The sequence below is a fragment of the Apium graveolens genome, unplaced genomic scaffold (assembly GCF_009905375.1).
Source record: "Apium graveolens cultivar Ventura unplaced genomic scaffold, ASM990537v1 ctg2964, whole genome shotgun sequence".
In the NCBI taxonomy this organism is placed as follows: Eukaryota; Viridiplantae; Streptophyta; class Magnoliopsida; order Apiales; family Apiaceae; genus Apium; species Apium graveolens.
Genome location: NW_027417875.1, coordinates 91,498 through 105,278, shown reverse-complemented (window position 1 = coordinate 105,278; position 13,781 = coordinate 91,498). Strand labels below are relative to the sequence as shown.

The following is a 13,781-nucleotide window of genomic DNA, read 5'->3' as shown; positions in this document are numbered from 1 at the left end:
TTAATGATGTTTTAATTGAGGTAAAAAAAATTACATGAATGAATCGGTATTAATTATATAATAATGAATGAACATTAATGGTTAAAAACAAATCATGTATGGATATTAATTACTGTATTTATGATTAAATTTACTCAGCGAACCCCCTGTTGCTGTATTAGATATATAATAGATGTTGTACAATATCTAACAGGGTGAAAAACTAAAATACCCACCATTTGGGGAGATTTGCCCAAAATACCCACCGGCGGGAAAATCGCCCAAAATACCCACTGAATACGCATTACCATCATGCGTATTCTATTTTAAAAAAAATACAAAGAATACGCATGTGAGACATGCGTATTCACTCAGAGAATACGCATGTCTCACATGCGTATTCTTTGTATTTTTTTAAAAAATAGAATACGCATCTGTAACATGCGTATTCAGTGGGTATTTTGGTCAGTTTTCAGGCCGGTGGGTATTTTAGGCACTTGAAGCTGGAAAATGGTGTATTTTGGGCATTCTTTCTATCTAACGTATATCAAATACAAGTTGATTGTTTATCCATGTGTATTATTTTCATATAAGACATTACTGAATTATACAACATTTCTATTATAGTTCTTTAAGCAATATATATATATATATACATATATATTCTTGTTTCCGTTGTATAATTTATATTTAATGAATCAATATAAACAGGGTAATCAGTGTACTTTTAATATATATATATATATATATATATTATTTTCATATAAGACATTACCGAATTACACAACATTTCTAATATAGTTCTTTAAGTAAAATATATATATATATATATTCTTGTTTCTGTTGTATAATTTGTATTTAATGAATCAATATAAACAGGGTAATCAGTGTACGTTTAAAATGAAACGATTAAACTTAATCTATAGAATGCCGTTAGTATGTTTACAAAAAAAAAACTAAAAATTAACATATATGTTGAATACAGAGTTGACCAAAAAATTTAAATTTTATTTAAATAAACTATATGTACTGGTCTATATTATTACTAAGCACTACTAACTTACAATTAATTTACTCAATTTAAAAAGATAAAAAAATGAATAACTGAAGTCAGAATGACTTGAAATTATAATATACAATAATGTAAAATTTACACCACTGTTAATATAAAAGTTGATTTTAATAAAAAAATGTTAGTTTTTGAAATTCAATGTAAGTATGTATGAAAATATGTTAGTTTTTTATTTACACTACTGTCAACAAATTAAGATTAAGTTGTATGTATGTGTGTGTTAGCATGTAAATTATCGTATGTTACATTTCTTAGTAAATTCTGATGGTTTCAATTATTTATATGCTAAATATCTGATTTATGTACATATTTAATTATTGTTAACATCTAGTGAGTTAATTGATTATTTAAATAACATGCATCTATAATTATTCAAAAATTAAAATTATGTAATAAACGAATTGTGATAATCTATATATGGGACTTACATTATCACTGACAAATAATTCATATCTATTTTTTACGCAATCGAGTATCAATCATGATTGTAACATAAAAATAAATTATATATTATAAAGACTTTTTATTGATATTCATGATTTTTTTTCAAGAATTCGAAGGAAAAATTGTAATTATATCATTATTTAAACCGCTTTTAAATTTCTTTCATTACGACTCTAATATTTCTTCATATAATAATTTAATAACATTGTATAATATTCTCCTAAAATCAAATATTTTTTCAATTCGATAAAGTTTTATAAATATCAGTTGAACTGGATAATTCCTTCAAATTATTGAACAATATATATATATATATATTATTTAAATAATATAAAATGCATTGAATCAAATTCTACAATATAGTATAGATATAACTTTTATTTGAATAATTCAAAATATTAAAATAATTCAAAATATTTGTACAATATTATCTTGATCAATGAATATTGCTTATCTAAAAGAATTCTTTTTAAAAGCTAGTTTTTTTTAAATGAAAAATGAAAAATAAATCGATTTAATATATCATCGTAGTTTTAACAAATCTCGTGAGATCTCATATCAAATTTCGAATTTTTTAAAATCAGGACAAGTCCCAAAAACAATAATGCACTACTAGTGAAGCTAATAATTTTAATACAAATAATCAATTGACTTGATCCTATAAAGATCTCAAACACATTAATTTATATTAACATAAGATATTAAAAAATTTCACATTATTGGTAAGATATTCTAGCCGAGTTTTTAATTTAAATTTACTAAATGTAGAATGTGACGATATTTTTTGAGTTTTTTTTAATAATGGATCAAGTTCTGATTTCAAATTCGAAATAAACTAAAATGAATTGACTCATTATAATTCGAACTTATCTAAATATGTAATACCAATATAGATTATTTACATATAAGCGATTCTATTTTCATATTTTCTTTAAAAATTATATATGTACATTTTAATTGTTTTTTATAATAAAAAATATGTTAAAAATATATGAGATATATTTTCAAACTAAAAAAATGATTAATAAATAAAATAATAACCCATTTATGTATTATGCCTAACTTTATATATAAAATTCAATTCTTTAAAATCAACTCTACAAATATTCAAGTAACTATATTTTTTTTGCGGAATTCAAGTAACTTTTTTTAAAGTTAAATAAATATTCATTTAGCACACTTACATATTATGTGTATGATAAAAAACACATATGACAATATGATGTGGTGGTATGAGGTTGTATAGGTGAATGAAATATCTGAAGTTCGATTCTCTCAAACCACAGGTTTTATACCAAGTACTCGGATTACTCGGGTAGTACTCGGAATAAGTACTAAGATTAAAAATCTGATGTGTTAAATATTTCTTTTTAAAAAAAAAATAATTATTAGTATATATATCATAAAGTAAATTACATAATATTTTAAAACCGAAATCAACAGGAAAAATACATATTACTCTCAATTTTATCAATATATATTTCCTAAATAATAAAAAGATAATTATTATTTAGTTCATATATCATGCTTGAAACCCGAGACTAGATAAACTTAAGACTCAAAATCGTCGTCAATTTTGTACACAATAAGTAACAAATAGACAATAGGTTGAGATAAACAAGTGAATTTTCAAAGGTTTTTAATTAAATAATTAGGATATTATGTTATTTCAATTTTTTATTTTGTTTTCATTTTTTTGGAATTTTAAATATCAAATCCGAGTTGGACCGCGTTTGAGGCAAGTTATGCCGAATTTGATCCGATTTAAACCCAAAACCGGGTAATTACTCGAGTAATAAAAAATCAGTACGTAAATGAGTCCGAGTACTCGCCCGAGTTATCGTCCGAGTCGGCTGATTTTTAGAATACTGCATATACATCATAGATCAGGACAATGATATATCGTCTTGACAATTTTTTTAGGAAATATAGCATTTAACTTAAATGCCTAACTGTTAAAATGATACTTTCCGGAATAGACAATCAAGAATTCAATGAAATAAGGGTGTTGTACAATTTTATTAGGTAACGTTTCAAACATCACATATTGAAACTAAAACACTTTTTAGAACACTAAAATGCAATTTAAAGGGGTATTTTTGAGAAATGCAAAATCGTTGTAGAATCTCTTCTCTCCACAAATTTTTTGATTCTAAAAGAAGACTACAAACACCTGTTTAATAGTGTTTACACAAAGTTATATTCGTATTATACAAGAAATGCGTCCCGAACATACATATTTATACAACATAAATTTAAATTGAGTTTATATTAATAACCACACATACAATTCATATATATTACGTGGGTCCATTCACGTGCTATGGTATCTATCCTTACACTCATAACACATTTCTATTAAATAATTATTATTTTAAAATTTAAAAGTTTTATGATTACATTTCAATCCGTTAATATCATTGCATTTATGTCTAGAACTAAAACCGAACACGCTCTGTGGTTTTAGAGTGCCATAAATGAAAATAATTTTGACCTTTTATATTTATTTGACTAGAGGTACCAAAATAACTCCCAAAATAGTTCCTAAAAAACACATGACATGTAATTCGTTGACTCATAATAATACACTTGGGGTCCTTTATATTTATGTGAAAACAACCAATCACAAACTCACACCACATGTTTTGGGAAATTTTTGGGGAAAAAAATTTGGGACATCTAGAATTACTCTATTTATTTTGTTTTATTATTTGAAAATTTTTCTTATGAAATAATGAGAAACCTTATATCAAGTACAAATTGAAATTTTTGATCCTAGGTGCTACAAGTTCTACAATACTCACATAATTTCGTTGCGAAATTTTGTAATATATGCTAACGAATGCGCATACAAGATATAGAATTATGACAAACATTACAAAGTTTTATCATTACTTGACTAGCGAGTGTATATATATCAATTTTTATTTTATTTCACACGTGAACGTACTAGACAATTAGTTATATATATATTAATTTATATTTTTTTATATAAACACGTATCAATTACATAATACATACAAGAACATGGTTTGTCATGTTTATATTAATCGACCTTGATTATTAATCAATTTATATTAGGTATTCTTATAATCAAAAAATATAATTACTTGTTGCACCAGAAAATAACATGTGTCTTTCACGGTTATTATTGTAGTATATAATAATCTACAAACATTATTATTTCAAAAGAATAAACAAAAAAATAACAATCCATGAACATTATTGATGCACAATTAGGGCAATAAAATTGAAATAATTAAAACCAAGATCACATAAGAAGCAAAATGACCCACCCTGTTAAGACCCGAATATAAACAGCACAAAACAGAACAAAACAACAAAACCCAAAGCAAAACGCGAACACACCTCTCTCCTTCTTCAATTCGTTGTTGTTATATGGAAGAACAACAACAATCCGAAGGCGAAGAAGAAGACGACGTCGCATCATCACTCCCTCCTCCCCCAATTCAATTTAACTATTAAATTGTGAATTGGGAGAGGGGAAAAAATAAACAAACACAATGAAAAAACCGAGTGTTTCTTCGTCTATTCGACGGATGATTATCCGTCGAAAGACGAAGAAACAACAACCTGATAGGACTCCCTTAATTGCGGAATTAACGGAGTCCAATCAGGTAACTATTACTAATAGTAATAGTAATAGTAATAGTATTAATAATAATACGCTGGCGGAGATGGTTGTTGCCGGTGCGAGTGGGGCTAAGAGTAAGAAGAAAGGGAGTGGATCGAGGCTGTGGATGCGGATGGATAAGATAGGGCGATCGGAGGTTATTGAGTGTGATAAGAGCACGATTATTAAGCGTGTAGGTGTTCCTACTAGAGATTTGCGAGTTTTGCTTGGTCCTGTGTTCTCTCATTCCTCGAATATTCTCGGTAATTGAACGAAAATCTCGGTTTATGTTTTGTGGTTTATATGCGTTGTTTATGCTTATATGTGTGTTTTGGTGTAGAGAATTGTATGGAAATGTATTTAATTATGGGGTCTGATTTTAGTGTGGTTGAGTTAGTTAAGTATGAATGTATGATTGTAGTAGTATAGCTGGAATTATGTTATTGAGGTTTGTGCGCCTTCAAGTGGATGTTAGTGTCGAGGTTTTATAAGAAACGTTTTCGTTTATATGTTTTTTAATTGGTTTTATAAGAAATGTTTTTGTTTATATGTTTATGTGGATGTTAGGTGTTTTCTAATATTAGTTTATGGTTTATTATATAAATTGCGGTATCAGATTACAAGTACATGTATATATGTATTTCGTTTACATTCTCGTGAATAGACTTATAGACAGGTACCATTTGCGGCATGAATAGTATATTCATTTAATTACTGAACGTTTTAACGGTCAAACACCTAGTTAAACTTGGCTAGCGTGTGTATGATAAGGAAAAGTGTTTTGGTAACTGAAAGCATTTGTTTATTTGTGCTTATAGTGTTTAGTGGCAGTTCGATAAAGAAAAATGGATAGTTGAGGACTGTCATTCGATGTGAAACAGTGATTAGGTAGTAATGTGGGAGTAACTATACAATCATGAGTTCGCTTGTTATGCTGCTTGGTCCTATGATTCATCTTAGTAAATAAATTTAGTGCAGGTGTAGCCACATATATCAAGTTTTACTGTAGATAAATGTGAGTAGAATTTGAAATTTTAGATTTGACCTACCAATTTTCATGTATCTTATAATTCTGGTATTCTGACGTTTATGCTCATAAGAGTCCTTAAGATGCGTTTAATTTAGCAAATGAGGGGAAGGATAACAAGTGCAATTAATGTAGAACGTTTAGTCCCACTACTTAAAGCCTGCAGAAGAATTATTATTTCTGTTCAGTGCGGACTGTAGGAGATGATAGACTTACTGGTTGTCACGATTCAGGTAAGAATGCAAAAGCTGTTAACATATTTAGCACAAACAAAAATGTAAGATCATGATTTACATGTGAACTGGACAGATTTTAAATTGTTCAGTGTATTAAATAGGAGGGGAAAAAATAAAAAGTTTTGCTGGTGTCACTTTTAAACACAAAACATTAAAATCCGATAAGCAATGAACGAGAACTACAAAAGATTAACTACTAAGATGGTAGAAAAACAGACTCCTTAGATATGATTATATCGCAAATATTACTGAGTACTCACTGCATAACTTTGAACTCAAAGGGTATCTTAGAGAGATTTAGAAAAAGGTACTCTAAAAACTGTGTTATGTTCACAAGATCAAAGCTTAATAATGTGCAACGACATTTTACAAACATTTCACAAACTGATTTGCAAATATCTACATTCTTTATGATCTTAGTGTCACAATCTAGCTAGTCTGTTTTTTTCCTAAAATGTAGCAAGCCCATTTGAGGCTGTTTCGATTTTGAAGTCTGCTTCAAAGAGACTTTCTGTTTTTGAAGGTTGTCCCCGGCGCAATGTGTGTGTGTGTCTATTTGCTACTCATTCAGTCACATGTTTGAACTCCTTTAAACAGCCTCTTTTATACTTTTTGAGGAAGATCGTTCTTGGTGCAATATATAAGCGTCTAGTTGTTATTCCTTTGGCCACATGGTTGAACACTACAAAAAAACTTATTTTTCTGAAATTAAGTGTAAAGCTGTCTATTTCTAAAGCAACTAGGCACTACTTTTTTTTTTGATAATCATGTTCACCAGCCTTCCTGTGAGTGTGAGGTTTAAATAAACTGTCGTTGTCAATAAACGCCCTAATACATCTGTAGCACCTTCATGCTTTCTATTGTGTTCCAGTTTATCAAGTTCAGAAATCAGATCTATAATAAATGATAATCTAGTTATAATTGCAATTGTATTATAATGTGGTTACGTTAGTAAAGTATGATCGTGGTTTAGCTGGAAAGATGTTACTTCTTGAGGTTTGTGCGCCTCAGAGTGAAACAACGAAAAGACAAAGCTAGTTATTGCTATCAATTTCAAGTATATAATGGAGTTCAGATGTTAGGTGTGCAAAATTCAATATATAAATTTATAAATAAAAATGACATCTAGTCTGGTCCAAACTTTCTGAAATGGATTTAAGGGGGAATAAGCCTCTGGGATCAGTGTAGTTTGGCAAATCTTAAAAATGCTAGTTGAATATCTACAACTATGTTTATATGTGTGGAATCCGTGAATAAAACATAAAAAAAATTAGGACGTTTATTTTGGGACGAAGGGAGTATCATTTTAGGACTAAATATGTGCTACCAGAACTTATCCGCCATTTTGTATCACAGAGTTTGCTCCAGTAGAGATGAAAATTTGACCTGTAACTTCTTTCCTACTGATGTGGATTGCTCAAAGTACTCCAATATAAGAAAGCTCAGATTGTTAAATTTTTGGGCATGGGATCATACTTTTTTTTTGTATGGTCAATTTCAGAATTCTAAATATTCACACACCCATGCCTCCACTGAGGCTCAAACCCGTGACCTCTTATTGCCAAGAATAGAGGAGTATCTGCTAGGCCAACCTTGCATCTTTGTGTGTGTTTGACCTTTATAATTATATTTTTTTTATTTGATTGTATTTGCAGTTTGGTTCTTGTGGTAAACAACAAATGTTCTTTTGTGTGTGTGATTGTGTTCTCACAGCTAATTAGACTTCCCTCTTGCCAGCTAGGGAGAAAGCAATAATTGTCAATTTGGAGTTCATAAAAGCAATTGTTACTGCTGAAGAAATTTTGTTGCTTGATCCTCTTCGCAAAGAGGTGGTTCCATTTGTGGATCAGCTAAGACTTCAATTTTCTCAGAGAAGTTCTCGTAGGTTGGATGGAGTAGGTCAGCTGGCTATACATGATACCGAACACCTGACACCGCCTGGACAGTGGTTACCTGTTTCTGAAGCTGTTGAAGGTTTTCAGGCCGAGCTTCCCTTTGAGTTCCAAATTTTGGAAATTGCACTAGAGTTAGTGTGTACATCCTTGGAATCTAGTGTGGTAGATCTTGAGAGAGTTGCTTATCCAGTGTTAGATGAATTGGCGAGGAACGTCAGTACTAAAAATCTTGAGCATGTGAGGAGTTTGAAAAGCAACCTTACTCGTCTTCTTGCACGTGTACAGAAGGTACTCTTCCTTCTCTTTTTTAGCTTTTTTTTGTTCATTCGTTTGATATTTGTCTGAACTTCAAGTAATCCTTTAATACATACAAATATAGAAACAAAACAGGAAATTGAGAGGACACAATATTCAACGAATTGATTAGCATCAGTTTGATACTGCAAGGAGTCAAAATAAAACCTTAAACAAAGTCAATTTTTTTGTATAAGCTTTTTGCATTTACTGATTCCTAAATTTTTGCTATCTGAAGATGCAATTTCACATGGGTTAAAATGCTGGAACAAGTTTTGTGTATAAAATGTGTCATACATATTTGACAATATAGTATAGATAGATATACTAATGTACAGACTTCTTAAATTTGATTGTAGGTGAGGGATGAAATTGAACATCTTTTAGATGACAACGAAGATATGGCTCAACTGTACTTAACAAGGAAACTGGTGCAACTTCAGCAATCTGAGGCTTTAATAGGATCCATGGCTTCAAATAACATTATAGCTAGTGCATCTAATCTTCGGAGACTTAGTTCTGTGAGGAGTGGGAGCTTAGTCACTAGCAACTATTCCAATGATAATGATGTTGAGGATCTCGAGATGTTGTTGGAGGCATATTTCATGCAATTAGATGGCACGCGTAACAAGATATTATCTGTAAGTTGATCATGCCTCTTCCCCTTCAGACTAATGAGACTGTGATGACGCATATCAAATATCATATATTCACAGTTTTTGTTTGGTGTTGGTGGTGGTTGCTAGTGATGATAGAATCATGTATACTTTAGTTTTATATAAAATATAAAATTTAAGCATACATCCTTTGTTGTTTATCGGCAAAACCTAAATATTATGATTGTAAATACCAATGCAGTGGTTAGGGAACAAAGGCAAGTTATACTAGTAATAGCATTAATTGCGATTGAAGACAACCACTGCACTCACCCCTCTCCTCTAGATGTATCCAAGTATCTTGATTTGCTAAGAGCTCAAGAGACAGTATTATATGTGATTAACACCATGACTCTGTCACAATATTTATTCGGGCTACCGTCCTTATCATTTACAGTATGAAAAATTGCAGGTTCGCGAGTACATTGACGACACAGAGGACTACGTAAACATCCAGCTTGACAATCAGCGAAACGAACTTATTCAACTACAGCTGACATTAACAATTGCATCGTTTGCCATAGCTGTGGAAACTCTAGTAGCTGGGATGTTTGGAATGAACATTAATTGTCAATTATATGACATGCATGGGATTTTCGGCACATTCGTTGGAGTTTTGACCGCTGTCTGTGTTTTGATTTTCTTCATCATTCTTGGATATGCTAGATGGAAGAAGTTACTCGGGTCTTAAATCTTAAGCTCCTTAATATATCCAATATACCTTTGTCATTACATCGAACTGCAAATATATACCATAGTCTGTAGCCCACTAAAGTTTCTTTGCTTCAGAAGTGCTATAGTTCATTAAATGTCCATCAATACATATTAGAATTGGTCCTTTTTCCATGATATATATTGGAGTGAGAGGTTATATTTTGTTGTGTGCTTTCGCTTTATGTGGCTTGGAATTAATTTGAACCATCAAGCTGGAGTTTGGGGCCTGTGTTGAGGTTACTTTATAATTTGGTACTTAATTGACAATGTTTGAAGAATAATCCCAAGTCAACAGGTCAGCAACTACTCAATGCAACGCGACTTGGGTCCTAAACAATCTAACTTTTTTGTGCACCGAACAGTTCAGCAAAAATAATTGCTTCAGGAAAAACAAAGAAACACAAAATATATGTTGTGTAAAGAAGTCAAGTACTTGGGAAAATAACTGCTACTTGCATACTACTACAAAGACATGCATAATATCACTGACATCAGTGTCTGTCAAGTATTATAATTAGTAGCATAATAATCCGTGCGAGGCATGGGTCATTTCGCACGGGTCATTTTCTAGAGTTTTTTTATATATTATACAATTATAATGTTTGTAGAGCAACTCCAACAATATCTTTATACAGGCTCTTGAATCAAATTTTGAAAAAATGGATATAAAATTTCTCTCCAACAAGCTCCATGTCCCCCTCTATAACATTAATAGCTTCGAATGCTTACTCATTTTTAGGAGTGAATATCCCCTCAACTATTATTATATTACTATTATTTTATATTTAATGAATGAATATAAACATGATAGTAATTGTACGTTTAAAATGAAAAGATTAAATTTAATATGTATAATGCCGTTAGTATGTTTACAAATAAAAAACTACAAATTAAATGTTGAATACAGAGTTTTCGTAAAGCAGAAACATAGACACACTCCTATGAACGTGAAAAATATACCGGATTAGTCAACTTGACTGACCAAAATCTTGAATTTTATTTAAATAAACTATATGTACTGCTCTATATTATTACTTATATTATTACTGAGTTCACCACTAATTTACAATTGACTTACTTAATTTAAAAAGATAAAAAATACATAACTGAAGTGAGAATAACTTTCAATCATAATATACAATAATGTAAAATTTACATTATTGTTAATATTGAAGTTGATTTTAATGAAAAATATTAGTTTTTGAAATTCAACGTATGTATGTATGGGAAAATGTTAGTTTTTTATTCACACCACTGTTAATAAAGTAAGATTAAGTTATCTGTACGTGTGTGTTAGCATTTAAATTATTGTATGTTACATCTCTTAGTAAATTATAATGGTTTCAAATATTTTATATGCTAAATATCTGATTTATGTTCATGTATAATCATTATTAAAATCTAGCGAGATAATTGATTAGTTAAATAACATGCATTTATAATTATTCAAAAATTAAAATTATGTAATAAATAAATTGCTATAATTTATATAAGGTATTCACATTATCACTCACAAACAATTCATATCTATTTTTTATGCAATCGGGTATCAATCATAGTTGTAACATGAAAATGAATTATATGTTTTAAAACTTATTATTCATATTCATGATTTTTTTCAAAAATTCGAAAGAAAAATTGTATTTATATCGTTATTTAAACCGGTTTTAAGTTTTTTTCATTACGACTCTAATATTTCTTCATATAATAATTTGATAACATTTTATACTGTTCTTCTAAAATTAAAAATTTCCAGTTCGATAAAGTTTTATAAATATCTGTTGAACTGGTTAATTCCTTCAAATTATTGAACAATATATGTTTTTTTCCTTAAATAATATAAAATGTATTGAATCAAATGCTACAATATAGTATAGATATAACTTTTATTTGGATAATTCAAAATTTTAAAATAATTTAAAATATTTGTACAATATTATCTTGATCAATGAATATTGTTGATCTAAAAGAATTCTTTTTAAAAAGTTAGTTTTTTAAAAGTGAAAAATGAAAAATAAATCGATTTAATATAGCATCATAGTTTTAACAAATCTAGTGAGATATCATTTCAAATTTCAAATATTCTTAAAGTTTGGACAAATCCCAAAAATAATAATACGTTATCAGTGAAGTTAGTAATTTTAATATAAATAATCAAGTGTCTTGATTCTATAAAGAGCTCAAACACATTAATTTATATTAACATAAGATATTAAAAAAATCACATTATTGGTAAGATATTCTCGCTGAGCTTGTAATTTAAATAAACTAAACGCAAAATGTGACGATGTTTTTCGGCCGGGTCATGTAGTCAAATTTCGAGTATTTTTGAATAATGGGCCAAGTTATAAAATGTACTGACTCATTATAATTCGAACTTATCTAAATATGTAATACCAATATAGATTATTTATATATAAGCGATTCTATTTTCAATATTTTTTAAAAATAATATATGTACATTTTAATTACTTTTTATAATAAAAAATATGTTAAAAATATATGAGATATATTTTCAAACTAAAAAATGATTAATAAATAAGATGATAATTCATTTTGTACTATGCCTAATTTTATATCTGGATTCAATTTTTTAAAATTAACTGTACAAATATTCAACAAATGATTCTTTTTTTTGCGGAATTCAAGTAAGTATCTTTAAAGTTAAATAAAATATTCATTTAACACACTTACATATTATGTGTATGATAAAAAGCAAATGTGACAATATGGTGTAGTGGTAAGAGCCTGTATAATTGAATGAAATAACTTGAGTTCGATTCCCACAAACCACATCTTTTATATAGATATTAAAAACATTGGTAATTTAGTCTTTGTGGGGGTGTAATTCAAAATGAGCCGACTTGAACTCAACTCGATTAAATGGTCTCGACTCAAACTTGAACACATTTTGGTCTCGATAAAAAATTTGAGTCGAGTTTTTTAAACTCGATTCGATAAACTAGAACTCGACTATTTTTTAAATTTTTTTTGAATTAGACTCGATAAACTCGAACTCGATTACTTTTTATCTGTTTTTAAAAAATTATTAGTTTATGCCTCCCAATTATCTAGTAAAATTAGTTTTATAAATTAGTTTTCTAATTTTTCTTATATTATATTTTTATTATATCTAGTAGAAGTTTAAAATAAAATTATTCAATATTTCTATTTATCTGAACTCTTACTATTAACTTTCATAAGTAAATTTTAATTTCTTCACGTAACAATTGAACTTCTCAAATGATTATTTTGTAGTTAACCATCAAATTACATTAACTCAATTACGTTAATTATATATAAGATGTAATATTTACATAATAATATTTATACGTAATGACCAATAACTTGAATGAAAGATACATACTTAAATTCAAATTTATATTATAAATTACAATGAAAATATATTTTTTAATAAATAAGACCTTCATACTGATATATATTAAATATTATTAGTATTATTGAAATGTGATATCTCAATTTTACTTTGATTAATCTTTTGACTAGTCGATACATCAATAACTCTGTTAAGTTAAGTTACTGTTGTAAATATAATTTATAAGTCCTAATCTTATCTGCACTTACCGACAAAATATCCTGTTATATATAATTGAGAAAAACGCCCCTGCGTACATACTTATTGGAGTTACACGAGTATCCAATGTATTTTTAGCGGTAGATTTCTAAATTTATCGTAAAAGCTCGAAAACTCGATAAAACTCGCTAACGGCCCGAACTTGATTTGTTTAATTTATCGTAAAAATAAAGCAGTAAATTGAATTTTAAAATCCCAATCTATATTGTAAAAATTAATAAAAAAGAGAAATTAT

At 28.6% G+C, this 13,781-nt stretch overlaps 1 protein-coding gene across 1 annotated transcript; it reads left to right on the top strand.

The window, feature by feature from the left end:
- Positions 1–4,873: 4,873 nt before the first annotated feature.
- Positions 4,874–10,113, top strand: LOC141700849 (magnesium transporter MRS2-4-like). Its single transcript, XM_074504530.1, has 4 exons — positions 4,874–5,392; positions 8,130–8,575; positions 8,941–9,222; positions 9,650–10,113. The coding sequence occupies exons 1-4, from the start codon at positions 5,020–5,022 to the stop codon at positions 9,926–9,928; spliced, it is 1,380 nt and encodes a 459-aa protein (XP_074360631.1). The 5' UTR covers positions 4,874–5,019; the 3' UTR covers positions 9,929–10,113.
- The last annotated feature ends 3,668 nt before the right edge of the window (positions 10,114–13,781 follow it).